At 50.4% G+C, this 26,676-nt stretch overlaps 7 protein-coding genes across 7 annotated transcripts; 3 read left to right on the plus strand and 4 right to left on the minus strand.

Annotated features, from left to right (window-relative positions):
* Nucleotides 1–185: 185 nt before the first annotated feature.
* Nucleotides 186–4,187, plus strand: GGI43DRAFT_145928 (AAA family ATPase peroxin 1). Its single transcript, XM_083199356.1, has 2 exons — nt 186–396; nt 508–4,187. Exons 1-2 carry the CDS (start codon nt 280–282, stop codon nt 4,054–4,056), a joined length of 3,666 nt encoding a protein of 1,221 aa, XP_083064805.1. The 5' UTR covers nt 186–279; the 3' UTR covers nt 4,057–4,187.
* An 84-nt stretch (nt 4,188–4,271) lies between these two features.
* On the minus strand, nt 4,272–5,820 carry GGI43DRAFT_392925 (inositol monophosphatase family protein). Its single transcript, XM_083204611.1, has one exon. It carries the CDS (start codon nt 5,456–5,458, stop codon nt 4,319–4,321), a length of 1,140 nt encoding a protein of 379 aa, XP_083064806.1. The 5' UTR covers nt 5,459–5,820; the 3' UTR covers nt 4,272–4,318.
* Nucleotides 5,821–6,750: 930 nt separating this feature from the next.
* Nucleotides 6,751–12,715, minus strand: GGI43DRAFT_145955 (chromatin-remodeling ATPase CHD1). Its single transcript, XM_083199357.1, has 6 exons — nt 12,546–12,715; nt 11,642–12,115; nt 11,544–11,570; nt 11,406–11,487; nt 7,082–11,336; nt 6,751–6,999 (listed from the first exon to the last, which is right to left on the minus strand). The coding sequence occupies exons 2-6, from the start codon at nt 12,089–12,091 to the stop codon at nt 6,843–6,845; spliced, it is 4,971 nt and encodes a 1,656-aa protein (XP_083064807.1). The 5' UTR covers nt 12,092–12,115; nt 12,546–12,715; the 3' UTR covers nt 6,751–6,842.
* A 1,988-nt stretch (nt 12,716–14,703) lies between these two features.
* On the plus strand, nt 14,704–17,464 carry GGI43DRAFT_429488 (Fe-S cluster-binding ribosome biosynthesis protein; the record flags this gene model as incomplete). The annotated part of the gene is made up of 3 exons (XM_083209123.1): nt 14,704–15,218; nt 15,285–16,615; nt 17,429–17,464. The coding sequence occupies exons 1-3, from the start codon at nt 15,053–15,055 to the stop codon at nt 17,462–17,464; spliced, it is 1,533 nt and encodes a 510-aa protein (XP_083064808.1). The 5' UTR covers nt 14,704–15,052.
* Nucleotides 17,465–17,493: 29 nt separating this feature from the next.
* On the minus strand, nt 17,494–20,157 carry GGI43DRAFT_379365 (uncharacterized protein; the record flags this gene model as incomplete). The annotated part of the gene is made up of 5 exons (XM_083202826.1): nt 17,494–17,622; nt 17,694–18,449; nt 18,512–18,628; nt 18,692–19,909; nt 20,014–20,157. 5 exons carry the CDS (start codon nt 20,155–20,157, stop codon nt 17,494–17,496), a joined length of 2,364 nt encoding a protein of 787 aa, XP_083064809.1.
* Nucleotides 20,158–20,475: 318 nt separating this feature from the next.
* Nucleotides 20,476–22,751, plus strand: GGI43DRAFT_146017 (TRAPP trafficking subunit Trs65-domain-containing protein). The gene is made up of 2 exons (XM_083199359.1): nt 20,476–20,857; nt 20,943–22,751. Exons 1-2 carry the CDS (start codon nt 20,626–20,628, stop codon nt 22,601–22,603), a joined length of 1,893 nt encoding a protein of 630 aa, XP_083064810.1. The 5' UTR covers nt 20,476–20,625; the 3' UTR covers nt 22,604–22,751.
* Nucleotides 22,752–25,721, minus strand: GGI43DRAFT_146058 (DNA replication regulator SLD3-domain-containing protein). Its single transcript, XM_083199360.1, has 4 exons — nt 24,889–25,721; nt 24,097–24,827; nt 23,514–24,043; nt 22,752–23,456 (listed from the first exon to the last, which is right to left on the minus strand). The coding sequence occupies exons 1-4, from the start codon at nt 25,558–25,560 to the stop codon at nt 22,900–22,902; spliced, it is 2,490 nt and encodes an 829-aa protein (XP_083064811.1). The 5' UTR covers nt 25,561–25,721; the 3' UTR covers nt 22,752–22,899.
* Nucleotides 25,722–26,676: the final 955 nt, after the last annotated feature.

Raw genomic sequence — 26,676 nt, forward strand, 5'->3', positions numbered from 1 at the left:
TAAGAGGTACGTACCCCGCGCTTCGTCCATTCCAGCTGGTAGCCACAGCAGCTGCAGCCTCAAGCCACAAGTCTGCTGGTCAATACTGTAGGTGGCGGTGCTCCCTCTACCTTGGTAACTCCAGCCGCACATGACTCTTGCCTCGGCATTGTTGCCGGTTCCCCAGGAACGCGGAATTGCTTCCAGCTAGCAGCCGAATCTGTGCCCTTTTTGCGACAGCGACTGTTCATGGTCTTTCCCCTGACCTGACAGGACGGAATCCTCCCCAATTCCTCAACCATGGCTCCCAGAAGGAATGCGCAGTCTACGGCTGCCGAGCTGTCGCTTGTGCATCTCAAGAACTGTCTTGTCAACTTGCCTACTTCATTGGTTAACTTGCTGGTCAGCGTAAACACTGTAGGTCACTGATCCGAGAGAGCGCTGCCCTTCTCTTTGTTCTCTTTGTCCAGCACTGGATCATCAGTTTCAATTGGCGCTGTGCAACTAACCGTCTCGTTTTCTTCATAGCCCGCCCAGAATGTCATTGTCGAACTCTCCTATCGGCCATCTCCCAGCGCGCAAGCTGCTGGAGCGCCCAAGGAGCATTCCGTGTTTGTTGGATGGACGGGAATGCCAAGCAAGAGGAAAGCTACCCAGATAGTAGGAAGAGACGGGCTGGCAAACTCACGTAGCTCAACGCGGGATCAGGAGATCCAATTAGTCGAGATCGACGCGACGTTTGCGAATACCCTCGGCCTGCCGGATGGCGAGAAGGTCATGGCCACAGTTCACGTCGACCCTCCGATGGCACACACCATCAACATCGAACCCCTGACGCCCGAAGACTGGGAAATCATCGAATTACACGCAACATTCCTTGAGCTTAATCTACAGTCACAGATACGAGCGCTCCCCAACCCGGCTTATGTCCCTACCGGCGGCGCGCCCGTACCGCCTCATCCATTGACTCTTCATTTATCACCAACTTCTACGGCTTCTATAAAGATTATGACTCTCGATCCTGCGCCCGCAGCTGATGTGGCTTTCGTGAAGCTCTCTCCCAACGCAGAAGTTATTGTTGCGCCGAAAACAAGAGCAAAAGCTACGCAAAACGGCGGCGATCACCGAAGTGTCGCAAGCACATCCAAGTCTAAACGAAGCGGCGCTAGCACTATTCGAAGACGAAGCGCTAGAGAGGAAAAGAAGCCATCTTTACTACTTCGTGCTATAGATAAAGCCATGTGTAATGAATGGTTCGACGAGGGTCTCGTAGAGCCTGATCTCTGCATCTGGGTGGATCGGGACAATCTCCTGAACAATGATTTCAGGGGCGTCAATTACGTTGTGGTGGATGTCTTGAAGCCTGCGGGGTTACAAAAGCCACAGCCAGAAGATGGGTCTGGCGCGGTCACCAGCAATGCGTCCTCCAAGATTGTCGCAAAGTTGAAACCTTGGGATGACCCGCCTAATGGCCAAGCTGCAGCGTTGTCAGCTCCTTTATGTGCTGCGCTTGGTTGCACAGGCATTGTTGGAGGCATTGTCAAGGTCCAAGCTGCCCCTCAGCCTCTTGTTCGTGGAGCAGTCACACAAATCAAAGTCTTTCCCTTCGCAGCTGGCTCAAAAGTTGGCGAAGGCCTACGATTCGGAATCGAAACGAAGGCCGAGAAGGAAGAATCCACCAAGAGATTTAGGCACATTTATTCGGGATCAAAGGGATCTGAGGGGCTCCTGCAGGGTCCGATAACCGACGGCATTGTTGTTGACTTATATGACGGCCTGGAGGCTCCACAAGGGTGGGAAGGGGGTGTGATCAAGTTTGAGTACAGTTCAGATGTTGCATCACAAGAGCAGAATAAAAACGCGGCCATGTGGTTAGCTGGCGTGGATCCTAAAATCCCAATCGACTTCCAACAACCTGTACCGCGACCCCCTTGGATTTCTGAGACCGACATATTTGAACTACAGCCGTCTACCGACGCACTACTCGTCGGAATCGACTCGTTGCTTGCAAATCTGCAATCCCATCTTGCCCACATGTCCTCTGTCTTGCTTACCGGAACTAAGGGCGCTGGAAAGACGTCGGTGGCCAGATATCTCGCTATGCGACTTCGCGAAGAGACTCTATTCTATACAATCTATTTCTCGTGCCGCAAACTGGTGACCGACGAAGCGAGAATATCCTCCATCAAGGAAACCCTCAATCGAATATTCATGCTGGCTAGCTGGGGCGCAAGGCTAGGCGGCAAGGCGGTTGTCGTCCTTGATGACCTGGATAAGCTCAGCCCGGTAGAGACGGAACTCCAAGTTGGAAACGACAATGGACGAAGCCGTCAAGTCAGCGAAACAATCCGATCTGTGGTACGACAATATTGCACCAAGGATAGCGGCGTCGTGTTGCTAGCAACGGCAGAAGGCAAGGATACTCTCAACAGCGTTGTCGTCAGTGGTCACGTCGTCCGCGAGATTGTCGAGCTAAAGGCTCCTGATAAAGATGGACGACGAAAAATCATGGAGGCTATCGTTAAACAGAACGCTGTAGCTCAGGACGATGCTCCAGCTCAATCGAATGACGGCAGTCGGCCAACGACAGCCAATGGCACAGAGAATTCAGAAGAGGCCAGTGACTGGCTTCATGGGCACGATTCCACCAACAGACGAGAAGATGGCGCCGCAGACAAGACTGGTGGTTTCATACTAGATGCTAATTTGGATTTCCTCGACATTGCTGGTTTGACGGACGGCTATCTGCCAGGAGATTTGACAGTTTTAATTTCCAGAGCAAGAAACGAGGCCATCATCCGTTCCATCAGCGACGCCCCTGACGACACTATTGGAGCAGTCCATCTCGGCCGTCAGGATTTCGACAAGGCTATTAAGGGGTTCACCCCAGCTTCGCTGCGCAATGTGTCTCTGCAGAGCTCGACCACAACTTTCAAGTCTATTGGAGGCTTGATGGAGACGCGACAAGTTCTCCTTGAGACTCTCCAGTATCCTACAAAATACGCCCCCATCTTTTCTCAGTGCCCTCTGCGACTTCGATCTGGTCTGCTCTTATATGGGTTTCCTGGTTGCGGCAAGACACTTCTGGCCAGTGCCGTTGCGGGAGAATGCGGTCTCAACTTCATCAGCGTCAAGGGACCCGAGATTTTGAACAAATATATCGGTGCCTCTGAAAAGAGCGTGCGAGATCTCTTTGATCGAGCATCGGCTGCTAAACCCTGTGTCCTATTCTTTGACGAATTTGATTCCATTGCCCCCAAGCGTGGTCATGATTCTACCGGTGTAACTGATCGTGTGGTGAACCAGCTGCTCACACAGATGGACGGTGCTGAGGGTCTATCCGGAGTGTACGTCCTAGCAGCTACATCTCGGCCTGACCTTATCGATCCGGCTTTGCTGCGTCCCGGTCGTCTAGACAAGTCGCTGCTCTGCGGTATGCCGACGCTGGAAGACCGCGTGGACATTATCAAGGCCATGTTGCAAAAAGTCAGGCTGTCGCCCGAGCTGACCGAGTCAGACGAGGCACTGACGTCTATTGCTCAGCAGACAGAGGGATATTCCGGTGCCGATCTTCAAGCACTGGTATCTAACGCCCAGCTCGAAGCCATTCATGACGTGCTTGGAGACATGAACAACCCAACATCAACAACCCAGAAAGGCAAGGGCGGCAAGGGCGCTTCATCAGCCGCGAGCTTTACGCAGTTCCGCTACGGAACTGACGAGGAGGCGTCAGCTCCCCAGGCAGCAAAGAGCAGATCTGCCGCGCTGATCGAAAACGCGGCCATCATGTCCAAGCTGGATCAGATCAAGCTCGCGCGACGAAAGGCTAAGGAGGCCCGCAAAGGCCCCGGCGCCAACAACGATGAGGCACAAGATAAAGAGTCAGCCGACCAGAGAGAGGTTGTCGTTGGACGGGCTCACCTCATCAAGGCGCTTGACAGCACACGAGCGAGTATCGGCGTGCAGGAGAAGGCAAGGCTGCAGAAGATCTACCACGAGTTTGTGGTGGGCCGCAGTGGGCAGATGAAGGATGGACAGGGGAGCATGGAGATTGGAGGTCGAAGCAGCTTGATGTGAGTGTGGCCTGGCGAGTGTTATTAAAATCACTACATGTATAGGATGGATATACAGGGGGTACATGTATATAGATGGCATGTTGATTTGCATTTTTTCCTCCGTTTCAAAGTTGGCATTAGAAAAATGACGACGGCATAGATAATAGTTATTGTAATCAGCATGAAGGATGGACAGCATTTTTGAATAGCAACAAGGTCATCATTCATTTATTCGTATATTTCGTTCACCTCCTGGATACCCGCACCTCCCAACAGCGAATCGCTCACGGGTCATAAACATCGTTCATCTCCACGTCCCTAGCAATCCATTCTTGAACCAGTCTCAATATCCTCTCGTGAACAACCTCCGGCGCAGCAACGATTCCCCAGTTTGCCGCCAACGTCTTCCCAGCACCAAAATCAATATCCCTACCTTCCAAATCAGTAATCTTCCCCCCTCTCTCCGTGTACACCAGCTGCGAGCCGGCATGGTCCCAGATATACGACTTTGAAGGATCGCCCTTCCTCCCAACTGGGATCCGAATCATGACGTGGCTCCCCTCCCCCTCTCCAATCATCATGGCCGCATACCGCGCATGCGAAGAGTAGATGTCGATGCCTGGGAACGGCACCGCGCCAAGCTGCCTTGCAACCTCCTCCACAAGATCGAGGCGATTAGACTTGCTAGTCGTGCTGTCGACAAGTCGCAGATCCTCGTACTTGGCCGGCACTGTGAAGCGACCCAAAATCTCCCCAAGCCCGAGACTGTATTCCAGGGGCAGCCTCCGGTACTCTGCCCCCTCGCCACGAATAGCAGACAGCATGATGCCGTGACCCAGCCGATCAGTCGCAATCTCAGACACGACGCTGCCATACTCGAGGCTCAGATTCGGATAGCACACCACGCCCAGCACCTCCTTGCCGTCCTCAATCAGCGCCAGCGACACCGCATACTGCTGGCCCCTGAGAAATGCTGCCGTGCCATCCAGCGGATCCATGACCCAGTACCTGCCCCTCGGCGTCGTCGCCCCCCGGCCCGCCAGGTCCAGCAGCTCCAGCATCTCCTCTTCCGACTCCAGCGCCGGCAGCGTCGCATCTATCGAGTGCACGTTGGCACTCCTCCACTCGACCTCGCGGAAGTCCCTGGTCACGGTGTTGGCCAGCTTGAACACCGTCGTCCTGAGCTTCTCGTTGGCCCGCAGCACCGCAGCATCCTCCTCGCCGACGAAGCCATCGTTGGGGAAAAAGCCGCGCAGGGCAACCATGATGAGCGCCTGGGCGCCAAAATCGGCGATGGTGACGGGCGAAGCGTCATCCTTTGCGATGCCGGACACGCGGTTCATGAATCTCTTGGTGAGGACGGCGGCGCGGAGAACAGCGAGCTCGGCGATGTATCTGGTGAAGGGGAGGGAGAGCTGATCCATGGTGGGCAAAATGATGTATATGCTAATATATGCAGGTATATATTGATAAACGCTGAGTCTATACCGGGATGAAATGCTGAGTCGTGATACGTAATGCAAAGCAAGGCAAAGCCAAATCAAGTCAAGCCAAAATAGCACGCAATATGGAATGAAATGAAATAAAATAAATCAAACAATCGCTCGATGCAGAATGAGTGATTTAAATGTAAATACTTCAGAAGAGAATATGAATATCCAGCCCCTTGCCCAGAAGAGAAGAAAAAAGCAAAAGTAAGAAGAGAGTAAGAAAGAGATAAGAAATCAAAGGGATCGACAAATGCCACTTTTAGGCACAAAGTGGTGGTAGTCTCAAGTAGTGTCACCACACCACCACACTATCGTGGCTCATCCACTTATTCACATATACGGAGCCACACCGAGATAGACTCATACATGCATGTCTCATCGCCATTAATTTATTTTTTAATTTACTCCTGCATTCGTGCCTAATCACATGCATGCGGCACCAAAATAAAGTAAAGACAAATCACGTTTTGAATGAATCAAACGCATTAAGACTTATTCACAGATACTTTATTCATCTATCTCTCTGCCTCGAGGCCCTTTTTTGTTGTGTGCCTTGGCTAAAGGTCCAAACTAAATGCCCTTATCCATCAAACTTGTTCCAAGTTACTACTCTAATTACTACCCGTAGAACAAGATAAAGGGGGATAAGAAAGAAAAAATAGGGGGCAAATTCCCCTTAAGAAAAAAAGGAGGCGCTGAGAAAACAGAAGATGAAAAGAAGAGAAAGAAGACATATAGCCGCTCATATTACACTCGTTAAACCCCCAGAATGTCCGCCCTCTCCCCATTCCTGTGTCCGGAAATGTTTCGTACAGCATGTACTTTCATCTAACGATTGAGTTTTGCTCATATCGTCGACAGTAAATAAAAACACAATTCAAATATTGTAAGAAAAAAATGATAAAAGCCATAGAGGAGAATAGGGAGGGGAAAAGAAGAAAAGACAAGAAAATCCACTCGTCACACCAAGTCAAACAATTCAGCCTTGTGAAAATCAGCTCAGCGAGGAGCGGACCCGAGACAGACATCGACATCAAGGTCGTCGGAGACCCGGCCGGCCGGTATAAACAAACTCCTCAACGCGTGTCGTCTTGCTTTCTTTTTTTTCCATGCAAATCCGGGTATGTTGTTTGAGCAAAGTCTTTGTGACTGAAACCATAATGCCACCTATTATTACCAAACGCCAGACGATGCAAATAAATGTCAAGCTCTTTTTATAAATTTGTCGCACACAAATCTAGAGGCCAACCCCAAGATTTTTTTTACTTTTTTCTTTCTTTTTTTTTCCTTCTTTGATCGCAGCTGCTGCCTCTACTAATCAATGGGCAGCATTTGTGCCATTAACATTCGCAGCACTGGATTTAGAACCCTCCGCGGTGCTGCGAGAATGAAGTGTACGATACATGGTGCTCAATCGGTCACCTGTGACCCTCTTACTGGTATCATCGACCGGCCAGAGAGCTGCCAGGAAATCCCTATCACACATTGTTAGCTAATAGAGAAACTAGAGAAAAAGAAGCCAGCCATTATGCTTGGTCTGTGTCTCTTGTTACTTACCAAAAGTTGTTTTTAAGGCGATCATCTGCTGCGGTTGCTGGCAGCTTATCATCAAGGAATGATCCAATTGCTACCAGTTCGACTTTGAATATGTTTGCGCGCTCCTTACTCGACTTGACGTTGTCTTTCGTTGTTGAGAGAATTCTTTCAAAGTTCTGTCTCACCGGCTTCAGGAGGAACCAAATCATCGCATCGTTGTCCATGGCCCTTTGATCTTTGTCGTCGCCAATGCGTCGTAGCTCATCCAGCCTTCGGAGTGCCTTTTCTCTGCGCTCATCCACAGGCCGGGCTTTGTGGTCGCGATCCCGGTCAGTGCGGTTGTGATCGCGATCCCGGTCGTGATGGTGGTCTCGATCCCGATCACGGTGGTGTTCGCGGTCTCGGTCACGGTGATGGTCACGATCACGTTCCCTATCTCGATCACGGCGGTCGTCGCGACGGTCATCCCGACGGTAGTCATCACGCCGATCGTCCCGGCGATAGTCATCACGACGATAGTCCTCGCGTCGGTATCTATCATGGCGGCGATCATCATCATCACGGGGCCGTCGCTTCTCGATCCTATCGCGATGTTCATCTCCAACCTTACTGGACCGACGTGGATCATCAGAGCGGCGCTGCTTGGGGCTGCGACTGTCTTCATGAGATGGGTACTTCCGTTTGAAGTCGGGTCTGGCCAAGCCACCATCCTCTCCAGAGTTGCGAGGTCGCTGTTCAGATGAACCGTGATCCCTCTCACGCTGTCGTTTGACGCCCGTGGTAGCAGCAGAAGAATTGCTGTTGCGATGGCCGTTAACCGAATGCAGCTTCTTGTTGTTGCGGTGGTGATTCTCCACAGCCTTCTGGGCCAATCGATCATTCGAATGTTTTGATTGTAACACAGAAAGGAGGTATTCTGATCGGCGTACCAGGTGGACCGCGCCAGGGGCCTTGAGCTTGTCGTTGCCTTTGGATCTTTCCTCTTTCTTGCCTACTCGGTGCTCTTCCAAGAAAAGCTTCTCCTGCATTTCCAAGTCAGAATCATCGCGGATTTGGGCCCATGCGCCAAATCCATGCTTGTCAATGCCAACAAGAAGCATGGCATCCTCTTTCGCTCCCCAGGGGCAGCTATAGTTGGCGGCTTTGGTGGCGTCGGGCACCCTAAAGGTTTTCCAATCTGTGTGTCCGCGAATCACTTGGCGAAGAAGCTGCAACTGCTTGGGTCGCTCAATTGCTGTCTCGGCATTGACCTTCTTCAGCTCGCCAAAGTCAATCAGAACTGCCTTCTTGTCCTTCTTCGTCAACGTCTTGCCAATTTTCTTCTCTTCTTCAGCAAGCTTAGCGCTGTTGTCATCTACAGCCTGCTGGGCAGCCCTGATAAAATCGTCAAGAACCGACTTAACAAAGTCGGGATCTCTCTCTTCAAGCTTGGCTTCTTGGATGATGTCGACGTTGCGTTGTTCCATAGAACCGAATCGAAAGTAGGCCTTGATCAAATTTCGCTGCTCTTTATCATTCAACGGGCGCTTGGGGTCTCTCATTAAGGCGCGCTGTTCTTCTTCTTCTTGCTGTTGCTCTCTCTGGCGTTTCTTGAGGCGGTCCGCACGGTCTGTTTCTTTGTTGCGACTCTTTATGGTTGCCCTTCGAGGTGCGCTCTCAGCTGCAATCTTGGCAAGATAATCTTCGTGCTGCTTCTTTTCCTCTTCTGCCTTAATCTCGGCGAGTTTATCTGCCGGGATGATCTGATCCCAGTCGAGGTTAATGTCATCCACTTTAACATCGGTGATCTGCATAAAGTTGTCCCAGTCAATTCCACCACTGCTCAGGTTGATCTTGTCATCGACCTTCGTCTTGGTGATTTCGGCATTTTCCAGGATAGAATCAATATCGAGCTGCTCCAGTCGCTCTTGGTTACCACTCTGCTCAAACATCTTGGATGATCGCATTTTCAGAACCATTTGAATATCCTCAGACGTGGAAGGGCCATCAATCTTGAGACCCTTCTTGTTGAGCTCTTCCTTGAACTTGGCTTTGCCATCATCGGTAACACCAGCCTGGATGGTCAAATACTCTAAGAGAAGCTTGTTACGCGCACGCTCCAAAACTTCTTCCTCGACTGTCTCTTTGGATACCAGACGGTAAATATTGACTGGTCGCTTCTGTCCAATACGATGAGCTCGAGCCATGGCCTGCAAATCTGCTTGAGGGTTCCAATCAGAGTCGAAAATGACAACAGTATCTGCAGTCATCAAATTGATGCCGAGACCACCCGCACGAGTGGAGAGCAAGAAACAGAAATCTTCGCTGTCGTCAGCATTGAAGTGGTTGATAGCCATGCGTCGCGGGCCTGCTGCAATGGTACCATCGAGTCTCTGGAACTTGTAGCCTCTCAGAGACAGGTAGTCACCTAGAATATCCAGCATTTTGACCATCTGGCTAAAGATCAAAACTCGGTGTCCGTCCTTTTTCAACTTGGACAGAAGCTGGTCGAGCAACATCATTTTGCCGCTGCTAGCAATCAATCCTTTGATTTGATCCTCGCGGCGCACGCTGCCAGCCAAAACTCTCTCTTCGGCTCCGGGAAACATGTACGGATGGTTGCTGACCTTCTTCAGCTCCATCATAATATTCAGAAGAGAATTCTTGTGCCCACTGGTGGCATCACATAGCGCTGAGTAGTTTCTTGTGAGGATATTCTTGTAATAGTCTAGCTGTACATCTGACAGCTCGACTCGGATAATCTTCTCCGTCTTAGGCGGCAGATCAGACTCAACCGTTTCCTTTGTACGTCGCAGGATATAGGGAGCAATGGAGCGATGCAGCTCTTGTAGTTTCTCTTGAGCATCAGCCGCGGAAAGTGAATCCAAGTCCTCGTCGATGCTGACTTTCCCGGGATTTAAAAAGTCAAGAAGAGCAGAAAGTTCAGCCAGGTTATTCTGGATGGGTGTTCCGGTAATGAGAACTTTGCAAGGTACACCGAAGCTCACCAGGCGCTGATATAACTGAGACTCGCTATTCTTGAGTCGGTGCGCCTCATCAACGGCCAAAACCTGCCACTTGATGGACTGGAGGAATTGCCAGTCTTGCAGAATAAACTCGTAAGAAGTAACCAAGACGTTAAACTTTGGTTTCTTTGGATTGCCATCCACAAGGAGTTCGTTCTCTCGGATGATGCTTCGGGCATCCTCTGGTCCGAGATAAACCACGTAGTTAATGTCTGGTGACCAGTTGTTAAATGTATCGCACCAAGCAGGGATAACACTAAGCGGAGCAACGACAAGGGAAGGTCCTTCCTGGCGTCTAGCATTGCGCAACCAGCTGAGGAACGAGACTGTCTGGACCGTCTTACCCAGACCCATTTCATCAGCAAGAATAACGTTGTTGCTGCGGGTCCAGTTCAGGCAAAGAAAGTTGAGTCCCTTGAGCTGAAACTCACGAAGCTCACCGCCGACAATAAACTCGGGCTGTTTCTCCAGCTTGGTCATCTTGGATCGGGTGTCTGGGTTTGTCTCTTTCCGGTCAGACAGCCAGGATCTTGAGGATCGATCAAGGAACTGATCAATCTTGTCCTGGAACAAAGGACTGATTTCTGATACAGACTCCCAAGTGCATTCTTCGTAGGTAAGCCCCTTCCATTTAACATAATATTCGTCGCTGTCTTCTCCGTCACGAACGGCAACGACGCGCTCGACTTTTGTGTAATCTTCAAGTGCTTCCTCATCTCGTTCACGATCGAGGAAGAACTGCTCTTTTGTCTCTGGGGGAACATCGTCTCCAAACCGAATATCAAGCTCTTGGTCAACAAATTTTCTAAAGTAGTTTTCAACCTTGCGAAAACCGCGGGTGTTGCGGAGAGCATCCAGAGACTCCCATGTGTCATGCAGATGTGACTTTCCCTGCCACTTAATGAAGTATTCAAAGTCGTTGCGGGTTGAATCGTAGGCCAGCTCGTGCCCATCTCGGAGCCTATGTTTGACCACCTTTTCAACATAAGGTGAGTCGTCGACATAGTCGGCAACGTAGTACGACGCAGCAAGCTCCGCATCTTCCTCGTCTTCCTCCTCGAAATCGCTCTCTTCGTACGCGCCCTGTTGCACTTGCTGCGCTGCGCGTCGACTTGACCACCGCTTCTCAGCAAGGGCCAAGGCGGGTTGCATCTCTCGCTGTAATCTAGCTTTTTTCAATTGACTCTTCGCGCGAGCTCCGCCATATGTATCAGAGTCCGAGTCGGAATCGTTTGTGGATGGTGGCAACACGGGTGTTCCTCGTTTTGAGGCTGCGATCGTTACAGTTAGCTGACAGCTCTTGTAATCATACAGGGGTTTAGACGGGTATAAAGGCTAACATGTGAGAGAGCTTCCAACGCGGCGACGCTTGTTCTGTCGGCGACTTGTTGGCGCAACGTCAGATTCTGATTCCGATTCGACCTAGACAAGTCAGTATATAATGCGACAAGGTAAAAGAGTAGGAGCATGTGACATACAATTTTACGCTGCTCTCGAGGTCGAGACTATCGCAACAGGGTTAGTCACCACCAAACGAATTAAGAGCATAAAACAGATGAGCGAAATGGGGTCATACACTTCTCCGAAGGCCGTAAAGCTCCGGATTTGCCTTGATGTATTCATCTTCGACGGGAGCTTTGCGCTTGGGTGCTCGAGCCGAGTCTGACGAGCTGGCTCGGCCGGCTGTGGCGTCGTCTTCTTCGTCTTCGTGATCGTCTTCGTCGTCATTACCATGCTGGGAAGGCGAGGTGGCTTGCATATCAAAGTCGCCATCTTCCGACGCGTCAGCTACGCTTGATTCTTCGCTTTCTGACATGTGGTGATCGACGTCTGTGTGGTTCATAGCCTCATCGTTTGAGGCTTCGGGCTCGGAGGGAGACGGGTGTTCGAGAGGACTGTTGGGAGCATCCAGGCCCTCGGAGATGTCGCTTTCGTTCCCTTGTTGGTCGGCGGCGGCTGAGAAAGTCATGGAGTCGTCCGGCGACAAATTCCCATTAGAGGGGTCCCCTTCGCTGGGAGAGGACATGATGATGATATCCGCGAAGCTGGACTTCTGAGAAACGACGGCAGTTAGCACCACAAATCCTTGATTACGCGTCTTCCTGAGCGAATAGGCGGTGAGAGAACAGTCTGGCGACACTTAATCACCCGCTATAGATCCAATATTGCCTTGGAATCATGAAGCAAGGCGAATTTATAGCATCCCACGTGTGTAAGTGCTCGCAAGGCTGAAAGGTATTGGCACAAGCAATTGCATGCTTGACCACCGCCCGAGGGCCCATCTGGGGGCTCTGGATGCATCGGCATCACCGGCAGCGGCCAATTTCATCGAAATAAAACACATCTGCCTCCAATCCGGGCTCCAGAGAGTCGGTATATCGACGCGTTCGGGTCGTCTCGTGGCTGGATCGGCGGGCAGACGCAAGGCAACAGGGTTGCAGGAAGTAACAGCGAGTGCAAAGGAGACGACAGCGACTTACCAGTCATCAATGAATGGTCCGCAGCACCAGAAAGAATGTCGACAACCCCCAGGCTCGTTCGGAAGAGTCTGGCGATGTTCCGGTGGCGGATGGGCGACGAGGGTTGAGGTGTGAAGGTAACGGCCGGAGGTCACAAAAATGCGCTGGTGGAGAGAGGCAGGAAAGAATTGGAGGCAACGGGGCGGAGGGCCGAAGGCTCGGCCGGCGTGTCTGTACCCAAGCCTTACCCTGTTGGGGTGGGATGGCGCTCTGCTGACTGCTGGCCTGACCGCTGAAGAGAGCTGCTGTGGTCACGTGGTCCGCTGGAATCTCAGAAATATGGCAATTGATGACAATTGTTGGCAATGCTATTGTCGATATCGGGCTATTCTTCTGTTGATTGAGGAACAAAAATGGTAGGATGGGAATGAAACAAGATAAAAAAATTCTCTGGTTAAAAAAAAAAAAAAAATCTTTCGATATAAACAAAACAAATTGCCACCCAGCACTTAAGTTTGGCTATACATTTTCAATTGAGCTACCGCAAGATATTTTAACTTCAAAATGAAATTATAATTTTTCCTTCTTCTCTAAAATCCCCCTTCAAATAGCTACATGTTACACTCTATTCTCAATCTTACTTTTTCCCGAATTTAAAAAGAAAACGCTATGCTCCCGATATGTTTACGCCTCAAAATGAGGCCGCGGCTTCTAGGTTCAATGGGGTGATTGCTAAGTCAGCCAGATTACGATATTTGAAGTTTCTATATGCGCCACAGAATAGCCGTATGCCTTTTGGTGCTAATGCTATGTCCGTAAAGTTACTCGTAAAGATGCTGGTAGCATTGACATGCTCAATGTTGTTCTCATAAGTTATAATCCTGCGATGTTCGGAGACGAAGGAAGCCTGAATTCAAATTTATTTGATACGTGCATTGGAAACACTTCTCAAAAATCATCATTTAATCCAGTACCCTAAACAGTTTGTACCTCCGATTCTACAATCTATCCAGGTAGTTCATCTCCCAAAGCAGGTAGTAGCTGCTAGGTATTGCTAGAGACACACAGCATAAAGTAATATAATTTCTGTGTCTATAACACTGGTATACATCTTGACTTCAGTAGAGGTGGTTGTTAGAATCCCCACTGCCCAACACTCATCGCCGTAAGCCTATGAATTGGCAACTGAGCTGCAGAGTACACTATACGATTCGACCTGTAAAGGCCAATATCAACTCTTAATATGAATTTGAGATGCGAAATTACAACTATCATACAGATGACATCTTGGAATCATCACTGCATTCGTATGTTGCAATTATCTTATGTACATTTATCTCGGCAGTTCAATTCATGGTAATTAATGAGAGCGTAAGCCGCACATATTATAAGTGTGCCTGTCGTTGCTAGTTATTGTTACGCACACAAAAAAAACTCTGCCGAGGTACTTGTGTGATACAATCAGAGATATAAACGCTGACTCTCGATGACCAATATCTCATCAAAGCTTAATTACCTACCTATGTAAAAACAAGCGTGGAGCTCTCAGAGCAACATTAAAGTATTTATTGCTGCTACCAGGTAGCTTATTCAAGAATGTAGTATTCTTCCCTCTGCAGTGCCCACTATAATATGTCAGCTAAAATGCTGCCCAACTAAAACAGAGCATACTCTAGAGAGAGCCAAGTTAGCGGCGCCAGCATAGCAAGGTCTCTCTACCCGCCAAATTTGCGGCGCTGGTACATCCTCCCAGCTCGGCTGCTTAACAGCCACCTTAGCTGCCCGCTCCAGTTGCCCTGCCCCGCCATTCTGGCGATTCACAGAGCGAGAAAAATTGATGACCACGCCTGGTCTGTCCTTTTCGCTGTGAAGAGCTAAAACTTGCCCACCCCCGTCTAATTCTGATTTTTCTTTTTACTTTGCACCCCTCGCGATTCAGCTCATCTGCATCGCCGCGTTGCAGATCCTGTTCAGCAGCCGCAACTAGGTCGCAGCGTCGAATTCCAATCCATCGCTACCCTAGACGGACCGGTTGATTGCCAGCAGTCGTCGCCATGTCGGACAAGCTCACTCGGTACGTGTCAACGATGTAGACGAGCTGAACTATACAAGCTCGCGCATGAGGCATGGATATTGTGGACTCTCTGCTAACACCCCTAATCCAGTATCGCCATTGTCAACACTGACAAAGTTCGTGGCCTCTCCCTATACAAATTCTGCCACCCCGCCAATCACCCCGCCATCGATCGATTTTGCTGACTCCAGGCCCCTCCAAACAGTGTCGTCCTCGCAAGTGCCGTCAGGAATGCAAGAAGTCCTGCCCTGTGGTTCGCAGTGGAAAGCTTTGCATTGAAGTCACCCCCGAATCCCGCCTCGCCTTCATCTCCGAGTCGCTGTGTATTGGTTGCGGTATCTGCCCCAAGAAGTGCCCCTTCGACGCCATCACCATTATCAACCTGCCCACCAACCTCGAGAGCCAGGTTACCCATCGTTATGGCCCCAACAGCTTCAAGCTCCACCGTCTGCCTATGCCGCGACCTGGTCAGGTCCTTGGTCTTGTCGGAACCAACGGTATTGGTAAAAGTACCGCGCTGAAGATTCTCAGCGGAAAGCTTAAGCCCAACTTGGGCCGCCACGACAACCCCCCTGACTGGGAGGATGTGATTAAGCACTTCCGTGGCTCTGAGCTGCAGAGTGAGTGACAATTCTATAGTTGACAATTCTGCTGCTCAAAAGGATACATTTTTAACATAAACATAGACTACTTCACCAAGCTCCTGGAGGACGATCTCAAGGCTGTTGTCAAGCCTCAGTATGTCGATCAAATCCCCAAGGCCGTCCGTGGCCCGGAAAAGAGCGTTCGCCACCTTATCCAGAGCCGTGCCACCCTTGGAAACGCTGAGGAAGTGACCAGGATTCTGGAGCTGAACCACATCATGGACCGAGACATCACTCTGCTCTCTGGTGGTGAACTTCAGCGTTTTGCCATTGGTACGGTTTGCGTCCAGAAGGCTGATGTCTACATGTTTGACGAGCCTTCGTCTTATCTCGATGTCAAGCAGCGTCTGAGTGCGGCCAAGATGATTCGTTCGCTTGTCCGCGATGATGACTACGTCATTGTCGTCGAGCACGATTTGTCTACTCTCGACTATCTCTCCGATTACGTCTGCGTTCTCTACGGAAAGCCCGCCATTTATGGTGTTGTCACTATGCCTTACTCTGTTCGTGAAGGTATTAACATCTTCTTGGATGGTCACATTCCCACTGAGAACTTGCGATTCCGTGAGGAGTCTCTTACTTTCCGTCTTGCTGAAGCTACAGACGACTTCGCCATTGACAGATCGCGTGCCTTCGCCTATCCCAAGATTGAGAAGACACTTGGCAACTTCAGACTCCGTGTCGATGCTGGAGAATTCACTGACTCTGAGATTATCGTCATGATGGGTGAGAACGGAACCGGCAAGACTACCTTCTGCCGTCTCCTCGCTGGTGCCATCAAGCCAGACAGCAAGAGCTCTGTCCCAGACATGAGAATCAGCATGAAGCCCCAGACCATTACTCCCAAGTTTGAGGGCACCGTTCGTCAGCTGTTCTTCAAGAAGATCAAGCAGGCTTTCCTGTCTCCTCAGTTCCAGACTGACGTCGTCAAGCCTCTTAAGCTCGATGACTTCATTGATCAGGAAGTTAAGAACCTGTCCGGTGGTGAATTGCAGCGTGTTGCCATTGTTCTCGCTCTTGGTATGCCTGCGGATATTTACCTCCTTGACGAGCCCTCTGCCTACCTTGACTCTGAGCAGCGTATTATTGCTTCTCGAGTCATCAAGCGTTTCATCATGCACAGCAAAAAGACTGCCTTCGTTGTTGAGCACGATTTCACCATGGCCACCTATCTTGCCGACCGTGTCATTGTCTTTGACGGTCAGCCCGGTATTGATGCCCATGCTAACAGGCCTGAGTCGCTCCTCACTGGTTGCAACACTTTCTTGAAGAACCTGGATGTCACATTCCGTCGTGACCCAACCAACTACCGTCCCCGTATCAACAAGTACGGCTCACAGCTGGACCAGGAACAGAAGCTGGGTGGCAACTACGTAAGTTACATAACTCTTTGTTTCGTTCTGACCTTTAACTATCGGATACTAATACCTCTTTTTTACAGTTCTTCTTGGAGGAGAAGCCCGACGAAAGTGCTTGAAAAGGGCAATCATGATCAGAACTACAGACCTGACCATCATGATGCATCTCCAGATGTTTGTAGTATTGTTTCTACTTCGTTCATAATTTGCGGAGGTGGGAGTGATCATGAAACTGGGCTACGAACAGACGGCGTCAGCGAGGATGACGACCCAGATGAGTAACAATGGCGACGGCAGTCTACCCCCTGTTGTCTGGTCCTGCGGAGATGTAGTAAATTGAAAGCGGTGTTTTGTGGCGATTTTGTTTGGACAAATGTGTACCACATTATTGCTGCTGACCCGGAGCGCATCTGCAGATAGAGGGACAATGGATTAAGCGTGGTGACTGCCGTCAGTTTCCTACCTCGCGGGAAACATTTTTTATTTAACAGTTACATGCCTGTAGTTACAGAATAAAAGAAATTGAATTGGATCGTTTATATAATTTACATCTGCAAAACTTGCACCACAAAAGTAGATTGCTTTCGAGATACGAAACGTTATGCATAAAGAAAGACAAGATAAAGAGGCTTTTAGTTTACATAGATATTCCATGAATTAATAACAGCTATATGGATCAATAGATGAAGCTATTCTCGTAAAAGGTCTGCCCTGACTACGATGTTCCAGATCTAATCATCTGTGTGAAGCTACATGATGTTGTTACATATGGGAATTGTGTAGAGAAGATGGCAAAATCTGGGAATATGTGCGCAAAAAGATTACTAGCCAGACAGTAAGACAATAAGAAAGAAGGGAAAATAAGGGGGGCGTAGAAGTAGTGACCGGCTCGGTTACTCTTCAATCTCGCCCTCTTCGCTGCCGCTTCGAACATCCTTGGCTGGCTCTGGTTCTGGGGTCCTGTTGCGGTGACGTCCATCACGAGGGGGGGTGCGCTCACGTGAACGATCTCTTCTGAGTCTCTGTGCAATGTGTTAGAAAAAAGTACAACCTGGGCAATTTGGATGTTCGATGGGGGTAATAGTTTACGTACCTTTGAATCCCTGGAATCCCGACGGGCATAGTCATCTTCCTCTTCCTGACGACGACGTCGAGGGGCTGCTGGGCGTTCATCTCCATAGGGGAGTTCGTCATACGAACCTCGATCAGCACGGCGGCGATAGCCCCGTTCTCTATCGTCTTCCCTGTCTCTGCGCTCGCGGTCATAGAACGCATCGTCTTCGCGTCTAGAGCGAGGCGGACGGTCTAGGTCACGTTCTCGGTCCCGTTCACGATCGCGCTCGCGGCGTGATGGCGGAGGCGATAGACGAGCACGGTCGGTTGTCAAAAGGTTCTCTGCCATGGTCGACTTGCGATGGTTTCGCTCGCGCTCAGCAATCGCCTTTCGCCTATCTGCCTCATATGCATCGGGTTCTGGGCTGCGGCTGCGCCGGCCACCACGCCCGCCACCGCGATGTGAACGGTCACCACGAGATCGATCCCTTTCGCGTCTTGAGACGTCTCTTTCGATGGAAGCTCGGTCGTGACGTCGATAGGCACGATCAGCCTCATCTTTCTCGCGTAACCTGCGAATATGTTTCTCAAAGGCATTTCGCCGGAACTCTTCGGAAATGACGGCCTGGAATTCTTCTGATTTCAGTAGTCTAGGTCGTACCTTGTCATATGTATCGCTCAGTGCGACTGGCGGCTCTAGACGCTTAATGTACGCACGAAGATCATCAATAGCCCGGCGCTGCTGCCGGTCGGGCTGTCTATCATCTTCACGCTTCGAGGCACGCTTCTCACGCAACTAGTTGGGAAAGAATGTTAGCATGGAGAAACAAAAAAGCCATATGGAAGTATGTATCTTACGCGATCGAAAATGAGTTTGAGAATATCACGGTCAATGTTAGCTGTACGGTGATCATCTTTCATGATGGATAGGAACTCCTCAAGATCACTTGTTGGGGTGAGATCAAACCGCTTATCCTATTGTCCAGCAAGTCAGCTTTCTGAAGCAGTGCAAGGGGTTACTGAATTGGGGAATCTTACTTCAAGGACATCAAGCACATCATTCTTGGGGCCACGGAGGGATCGCTCTTCCTCTTCTACTACATCCCAAAACAGTTCTTGGGGGGTAGATCCGCCCTGGCCAGCCATGTTGAGGTAGCGTTCGTCATTTTCAATAAGAGGAACAATTTGGCTCCACTTGGTACCGGCGTTGATCTTGCCATCTTTGCGGAGAGAATCGAGCAGAGACTTGAAAGCATCTCTCGCTGCACGCTCTTGGCGGAATTTGCGGCTCTTCTCCTCTTGTTTGTTTTCAATGAAGGCTCGCTCCAAACCCTTCATATGGTTTTGGAAAGCTGTCAGGATGTCAAATTGACTAAGGGTTTGATACTTTTCATTTTCTTGGAGAGTTGGGGTAGAGGAAATGATGTCCCTAGCATCCGCCCAGCGAGTGTATGCCTCGAGGTTGAGCTTAGGAAGCAATTCGATCAGGCCATCCATGGCACTCTTCTTTTGGCTAGCCTGCTGTTCCTTGTGAGCTTTCTTTAGTCCGATGATATACTCCTCAAAGAGCTGTCGGCGCTCGTCCTCATCGTTGGTGGACCGGAAAATGGTCTCCCCTTCGATCATGGGTCTAGCGGTTTTCCATCGAGTGTAGTGGGTGATTTCAGGGTGCCGCTTCAGCATCGTTTCGAAGTCAGCACGCAACTTGGTCAGCCTCTCTTTGGCACGCTCTTTGTCTTGGAGGATCATGTCCTGGCAGTACTTCTCGAAAGCTTCTTTTCTCTCTTTTGGATCCCTAATTGCACGAAATTGCGGATCTTTGGCGATGACACGGATTGTTTGTTCCCAATTCCAATCTGACTGGACACCGCTTCGTTTGAGCAGCTTGACGAATGCTGCCTCGGCTTCCTCTTGAGAAGAATATTCTGGGTCATTCGTGGCGGGGACGAAGGCTGGCTGCGCCTTGGAGTCGTTTCCATATGATATTTGACGAGATTCGGGGTACGGTTCGCGAGTATCACGAGTATCACGGGAATCGCGGGAATCGCGAGAGTAGTCATGTCCTGTAGCTGGATAACCACCACCTTGCGAATATGGAGTCTGGGGAACGGGATTGCTCGGCCCACCAGTCGAACCCATAGCTTTCTTGTATGCTTCAGGCATCTCCCAAGAGCTCTGCTGCGTCTCGGTATTATACCAATACTTCCGGCCGCCCTCTGCGGTATACTCTTTCCATGGCTGCGATTGGAGAGCGCGCTGTGAAACGAAACAAACACGTTAGATAAGGGTAAGAAAGCGACAAGATAAGGTACGCTAGAGAAACGTAGAGGGGAAGAGACATGAAAGAAAAGATAACTCACCTCTGCCGAGCTCATCATCTCCTCTGGCTTGGTCCATTGCGTCACCTTGGTAACATTATTGTAGTAATATGCTCGACCCTCAGGCGTCTTGTGCTCTTGCCAGGCCGCGGCCGGCTGCGGGAAGGGAGGCGCAAAGCCACTCATTTTTCAGGCGCCAGATGTAGTGCTCTAAAGTCTCGTAGAGGATGCTCGCGATCAGGTCTTGGCCGTGTCTCAATACGCGCGAGCGATTGCGATAGCTGGGCTGGCGTCGACAGGAAGCCTGACTCTGGTTCGGTGCTAAATTTTGTAGCGACGCAGCAATTGCGCGAGACACGCACCTTTGCTGCGGTGCACGGACCAGCGTCGGGCAGATCATTATGCAACTAACCGGACTCTGCAGAATCGGGGTTGCGCCTCAGCCCCTGTAATAGCTTATCAGGGGGCTGGCTGCAGCGCAGAGCCTCTACTCTCCACGTTGGAGCTTGAGTGAGCTTGAGCCGGATGGAGACATACTGGCGGGTATTGTAATACTACTATCTTTTATAATTTATGGGAAGAGGAGGAAATAATTCACATTCTGATGAGATTCATGAAATCAAGTATTTTTCACTTTTTGTTCTTTAATCCGCCATGGCATCAATTCGCATCACTGTACCAAGTCCCCTCACAACTCCTGGGCTGCCGACACCCCTCCAGCTGTCCATAAACACCACTAATGCGGCAACTGAGCTCATCAACAACTCTTACCTCACATATCTCGTCCCATCCGAGACAAATATAAACCTAGAAAAAGCGCTCGAGGGCTTTGACGGTTCGAAGCAGATACATGAATTGATAGAACAAAGAGATGCGTTATTCTTCGGTAAGAAAGGGCCAGGCTCACAAATCTCACCGCTCATAATGCGAATATCAAGGGTCACTAACATGGAAGAGTATCTCACATTAAGATGAGACCGTTGATGTCTTGCTTGTGCTCAAGACACCATGGCTTCCGAGGAAAGAGCTGGATTACCATCTCAGCAGGATAAGCATATCCCTGGAAGCACAAGTGGCCAATAGCAGTCTGCCTGGCCGCGAGTCACCCAGTGCTTCGGAGAGTATCTTCAGTGGGAGGTTGCAGGACACAAAGAACCCTTTCATAGTTGAAGAGGAGATCAAATATGAGAGCGGGGCCGAAGAGGAGGAGGAGGAGGAGGAGGAGCAGGAGGAGGAGGAGGAAGAGCCGCCGCGGCATGTATATGCCATGTGGAAAATGCCTGTGCTTCTCCTGAGACCACGGATGCGTCTTCACAGCCCCTCTGTCGTCTTCTCGGCGTCCGCAAGCCTTGACCCAGATCTCTGGACCGAACCAATCGCTCCAGATGTCGGCTATCTCACCAGCGGGATGCCATCCGGTCTCAACCTCCTCGAGTCCTTTAGCGGCGACTCTGCCCTCAACGGCGTCAGACCGCGTCTGTCAGCGCTGCGCGTATCAAGAGTCGCTCCCGTCACTCGCCAGCAGGACTTCATGACCCGCCTCCGTACGCTGCCGCAACTGAGCATCAGGATCTTCCCAGTGCTACACACGAGGATACGCTTCTCCCGTCCCAGCACGATACCCCTGAGCGCAACCATTGTTGCTCTCCTGGAGATCGACTTCACCTCCCACTTCAACTGCGAGGCTCTCTTAAACGACATCAAGCTCTCGACCCCCAGCGGCACCGTCGAGAACTTGAACGATTCAGCTGGCCTCGGTCTCCCGCTCAGCTGCGTCTCTCATGACCACATCACGTTCCTTTACCACATTAAACCCAAGCAGACCGAGGCCAATATCCCCAGAGACACCTCCGGAAACCTCGAAATCTCCATCTCGGCAGCCGTCCACGTCATCCCCGGTGTCTGTACCCCAAGCCTATCCATGAGCTGGACCACAGCCATCGATTTCTCCCTCCCCGTCAACCCCAGCTTCGGCACGGCCTCCGAGTCCGGCATCCAGCGCTCCCACCGGCCCACGCAGCTCTCTATTGGCAGCGTCGCCCAGGCCATTAATCACCTGAAATCCCCCTCCGCGATCCGTCCAGACGCTCTCCCCTCGCTGGAAGCATCCACCAATCGCACCGAGGCAGTTATCCCAGACCTCGGCATCACCATGTCATTCACCGCGCCAGCCCACCCAGTCCACCCCGGCGACATCTTCTCATGGACCGTCTACGTTGTCAACCGCACCTCCTCTGAAAGAGGCTCAAACCGCCCCCCGCGCAAGCTCGCCCTCGTTGCAGTTCCCAAGCGGCGACGAAACGAAGTCCGGCCAATCCGCCCTCCGTCAAGCAGCGGTCGGCGGCGTGGGGAGAAGGAAATCGCAGACGCAGTCCTGGACGAAAATGTGCTCCACGCACTGCAGAAGAACGCCGTGGTCGAGTCAACGGAGCTCATCTGCCTCAGTGCCGATACACGAGTTGGCCCTGTAGCACCGGGGGCCTGCCATGTCACAGAATTGCAGTTCTTGGCATTGCGGGAGGGCATTGTTGGCCTCGAAGCTATTCGGGTCGTCGATTTGGGGTCACAGGAGCACGTCGACATTAGAGATTTACCAACCATGATAGTAGAACCAATAGCAGCGGCTCCTTGAATTTTTAGATAGCAGCATACATGTGTTGACATTTTTTGAACATCTACTCTATTTCTGCTTCTCATAATAATATGCACAAAGGCGTTGATCCGCATTTGCATAAAACAATTTCTTCATGAAACTGTACCTCAGATGAATAACCATGCTCAAACGCCATTAACCCCACGCTCACGCATCCATTGTTTTTTCTCTTCAAACCAAAACAAAAAAGAAAGAAACAGTAATACCCCCAGGATATAATAATACTATGCCTGTAATGCAACTTCGCTTGCCAGAATGTATGAAAATTTATCATCTCATAAATCATCAAAGTCGTCATCCCACCCAAGTCTCTCAAAAATAGACACGCTCTTCTTCTTTGACTCCTGCGCCTTTCCTTCGGGAGTAGCATATAAATCAATCCGCTGTTGTGTAGCTTTCTTGATTGGTGTCTCCATAACTTCAGGAGCCTCATATCTGCTCCTCGGAGGCTTACCCACGCTGTCTGTAATAACAAAATCTTCGGACGCCATCTTTCTCTGTGCCACCGGGGAGGAAGGAGGATACGCCGACGGCTCGTTCAATGGCCGACGTATGAAGCTAGGCTTAGCGGAGGTCTTTATCGGGGTATCGCCTATTGCTTCCAGAACGGGGGAAGGGCTACGGTTGTTCAATTCCCTGAGAGCAGGTCGCTTGCCTGTGGAGGGAACATATGGCCCCACGCTCGAAGGAGGAATTAATTCATCAAAGCTCTCTGTAGCCTTCTGACTCTCGGGCTTGATAGACATCATATTCTTGAATCGATTGTTTGCTGGTGTAGCTTTGACTTGAACGGTTGATGCTAGAGCGCTCCTTGAAGCCGCTTTTTTGGGTTCTAGAGTACTTGTTAGCATATCATCTACAAAAGGCGTTTAGGATGGAGAAGCAGTACTTTTAGCGGCAAGACTGGCAGATGTTCTACGCTCATCTGCCTCGGCCATTGCTTTGCTCACAACCTCCCTATTAGGCTTCCTTAGAGCTGAAATAGCTTCCCTGAGTTCGGCGTCCACCTCCGCCTTTTTATTGGCTCTAGCATCAAACAGGTTGTTCATGCTGCTGCTTCGAGACAAAGATTGGGCTCTCCTCTGCGAATCAGTAGGGAGCAGCGACATTGGTCCAGATGGATCTAAGCTTTCTCGCTTGATACTCGGGAGAGTCGTAGAGGTGGCCGACCTCAAAAGCGCAATGGCGTTGCTAGGACCTCTTGAAATGCTTCTTCGATGCTGCTGCTCTGTGGAAAGGGCTCGCTGCAAAGTCCTCCTGGAGTTTAGAGGTTGGGGTCGTTTTGCCGCAGCACCAGGTTTCTGATCCCGTGTGCTCGAAGGCTTCTTCACAGATCTGGTCTTAGAGGGGGCTATGATCACAGGACCACCAAGCTTGCGGTTAATTGAGTCGCAAAGATCAGGCAGACGCGCAGAAAAGCTGAACGCATGTTAGCACCAACTGGCTATCAAGAGCTGGGGGGGAAGGCTTACAAGGGCATAATGACATCAACACAGAAATCTCTGAGGGGTTCAGAAGACGCCTTCTTTTCCACGTTGCCGTCCAGCGGTGTCTGTAGAGAGGGGCTATCTTCGAGTAGCAGCTGCTCGTCGCTTGCAGTAGACTGCCAGATAGTTAAACGATCGGCATGGACATCCAGCAGAACTGGAAGATTGTGCTTGTTTCTCTTCTTCGGCGGAGGCTGTAAAGCACTCTCCAGCAGGTCTTCTGAATCGGCAGCTCCGGGTAAAGTGGGTAAGCTGACCTCACCAGTGTCACCGGCAGCTTTCAGGGGTTCTAAGGCAAGAATTTCCATAATGACAATCATTTGCAGCTTCGTCTCTCTCGTCCGTAAGATAGAAACAAGAGACTTGACTTGTGACGGAGTAATAGGAGCATCATCGCTGGGTTCCGGCTTGTTTGCAGCCCACCATCGCATAACACTCTCATCTTCAAGCGGATACAGCCCACTTTTACCAAGCTTCATTCTCTTGGGTTTGCGTTTCCGTTTGCGGCCTTCATCAGAGCTCTCAATTCGATCCTTAAGCTTGGTGATAATTTCTGGTATTGACTCGCGATATTTTTTGTCAATTTGAACTGTTGTGAGAATGAGGCTTTTCAAGAAGTCCATGAGATCATTCATATCCAGATTTGATTCCAAGTCCAAGTGGAATGTTGACCGAGCTCTGGACAATGGTCCTTTGGCAAAGTACGCTAAGGATCCCTGCGGCAGCATGAGCACGAGTAGCAGCAAAGAAACTCGATATCGTATTAACGTAACATACCATAGATTTATACAGCGCATCAAAATATTGGGTTCTGATGCCTTCAAAGATATCGTCTGCTGACTGTTGCGGCTCAGATTCCTTACCAATTGCCGCACCCTGGCTGAAAGCGGCACTGTGATTCTTCTCTTCTGATGCTGGCAACGGGACTTGCTCCAGACTCATGTCTGGCGATGGCTGCTGTGCCACAAAGGTTTCAGGCTCCGGCGGCTGCTCTTCTTTTGTTACGTGTCCAACGGTCGACACAGACTGGGATCTCACACGTTTCCTCATTTGAGACTGAATGGCCTCGATAGCAGCCCTCTTCTTCTTCTGTTCGACATGCAGCTGAGGGGTCGTAAGTGCATCGACACTACGATGCTCAGCTCGCTCATTTTTCGCCGGATAGAGCTGCTCATGTCTAACAGCTGTGGCCTTTTGCGCCAAACTTTCCAGATCCGCCCATGCTCCCAGCTTGCAAATCACATAAAGTCCGTTGGACTGTCGCTCGAGCGCATAAGTCGTGCCCCTCAATTCGTTCCGCGCAATAAGCACCACAGGCGCAGGGCCCAGCCGACTCTCGAGATCAAGGACATGAACGTAAGATTCGTAAAACCGAGACTGGGGGAGATCGCCATTCGAAGCTGCAAAGTCTATATATGCCAACGGCAGGTGTTCTCGCGGCAGAAGCATCAACGGGTGTAAGACGCGGGGTGGGATATGTAAATTAGGTGGATGCGGCTAGCACAACGAATATAAAAAGAATCAGCAGCTGCTCTCTCATCAACTATGGCCTACTGTTTTCAAAATTTACCTTTACCGCAATTGACGGCTTGAGCAGCTGCTCCATGGTGCCTTTCACCCTCGATTTCTGCACATCGCGGCCTGGCGAAGAAGTTCTATGCGGGTGATTCAAGCTTCCTTCGGAAGCGGGCGTCAAGATGCCAGACCGCGCACGCGACGCGTCTTCATAGACGTCGAGCAGCGTGGACGAGGACATGGAGACGAGCTGGCGATCAGTCACAGCTTGGCATTATTGAAGGAGGAAGGCAAATCATATAAGGGAACGACACACAAGGGGGAAAATGCAAAGGGAGCTTCAAACGGTTCAGCACCGACAAGCATATTGAAGGGATGTTGTTCTGCCCTTTCTTTAATGGGAAGTGGTGGGGCCGTCCGAGAGGCGCGTTTGCGCGTGCTCTTTCGCTAAAACAAAGGCTAAGCTGTGACGTCGTTGGACTATTTGCTCTCTCTTTTTTTTTTTTTTTTTTTTTCGCTCCCCTCTGAAGAAGGTACTTTGGTACAAGATGCAGCCCTGGCCCCCGACCCTGCTAGACAAAACCATATGGGTAGGTAATAGTATACTGTAAAATACACACTTTTATGCTTCTTCTGCCTGTCTGTCTCTTTTCAACTTTAAATTGGGCTGCATGGCCCACAAATTCCCACTTGCAACGTGAAAAAGAATTGATTTGACGAAGCTTGTTTCAGCTTTTTTGCTCGTGGCGTTGAACTTTACGGCTGTCCGTTCAGCTGGATAGCCAGCTCCTTGGACCTCGTGGCTGTAAGTTGCTGATTGGCTGCATACTCCCAATTGACTTCGGGCGGTTAGAAGTCAGAACATCTTTTCTGCAAATGGCAAGATGGGCTACTCCGGGGATAGCTTGGAATGGAAAGCTTCAATCGAGATGCCGATGAGCCGATTCCATGTAAATCACTACTACTATTTCTCAAGTAGAGCTGAACCAAGGCCTGGTAGGATAAGTACATAGAGGTAGACAATACATCCATATAACATCGCGAAAGAGG

This window comes from Trichoderma evansii, assembly GCF_050947405.1.
Source record: "Trichoderma evansii strain SZMC 28006 chromosome Unknown GGI43scaffold_2, whole genome shotgun sequence".
Lineage (NCBI taxonomy): Eukaryota > Fungi > Ascomycota > Sordariomycetes > Hypocreales > Hypocreaceae > Trichoderma > Trichoderma evansii.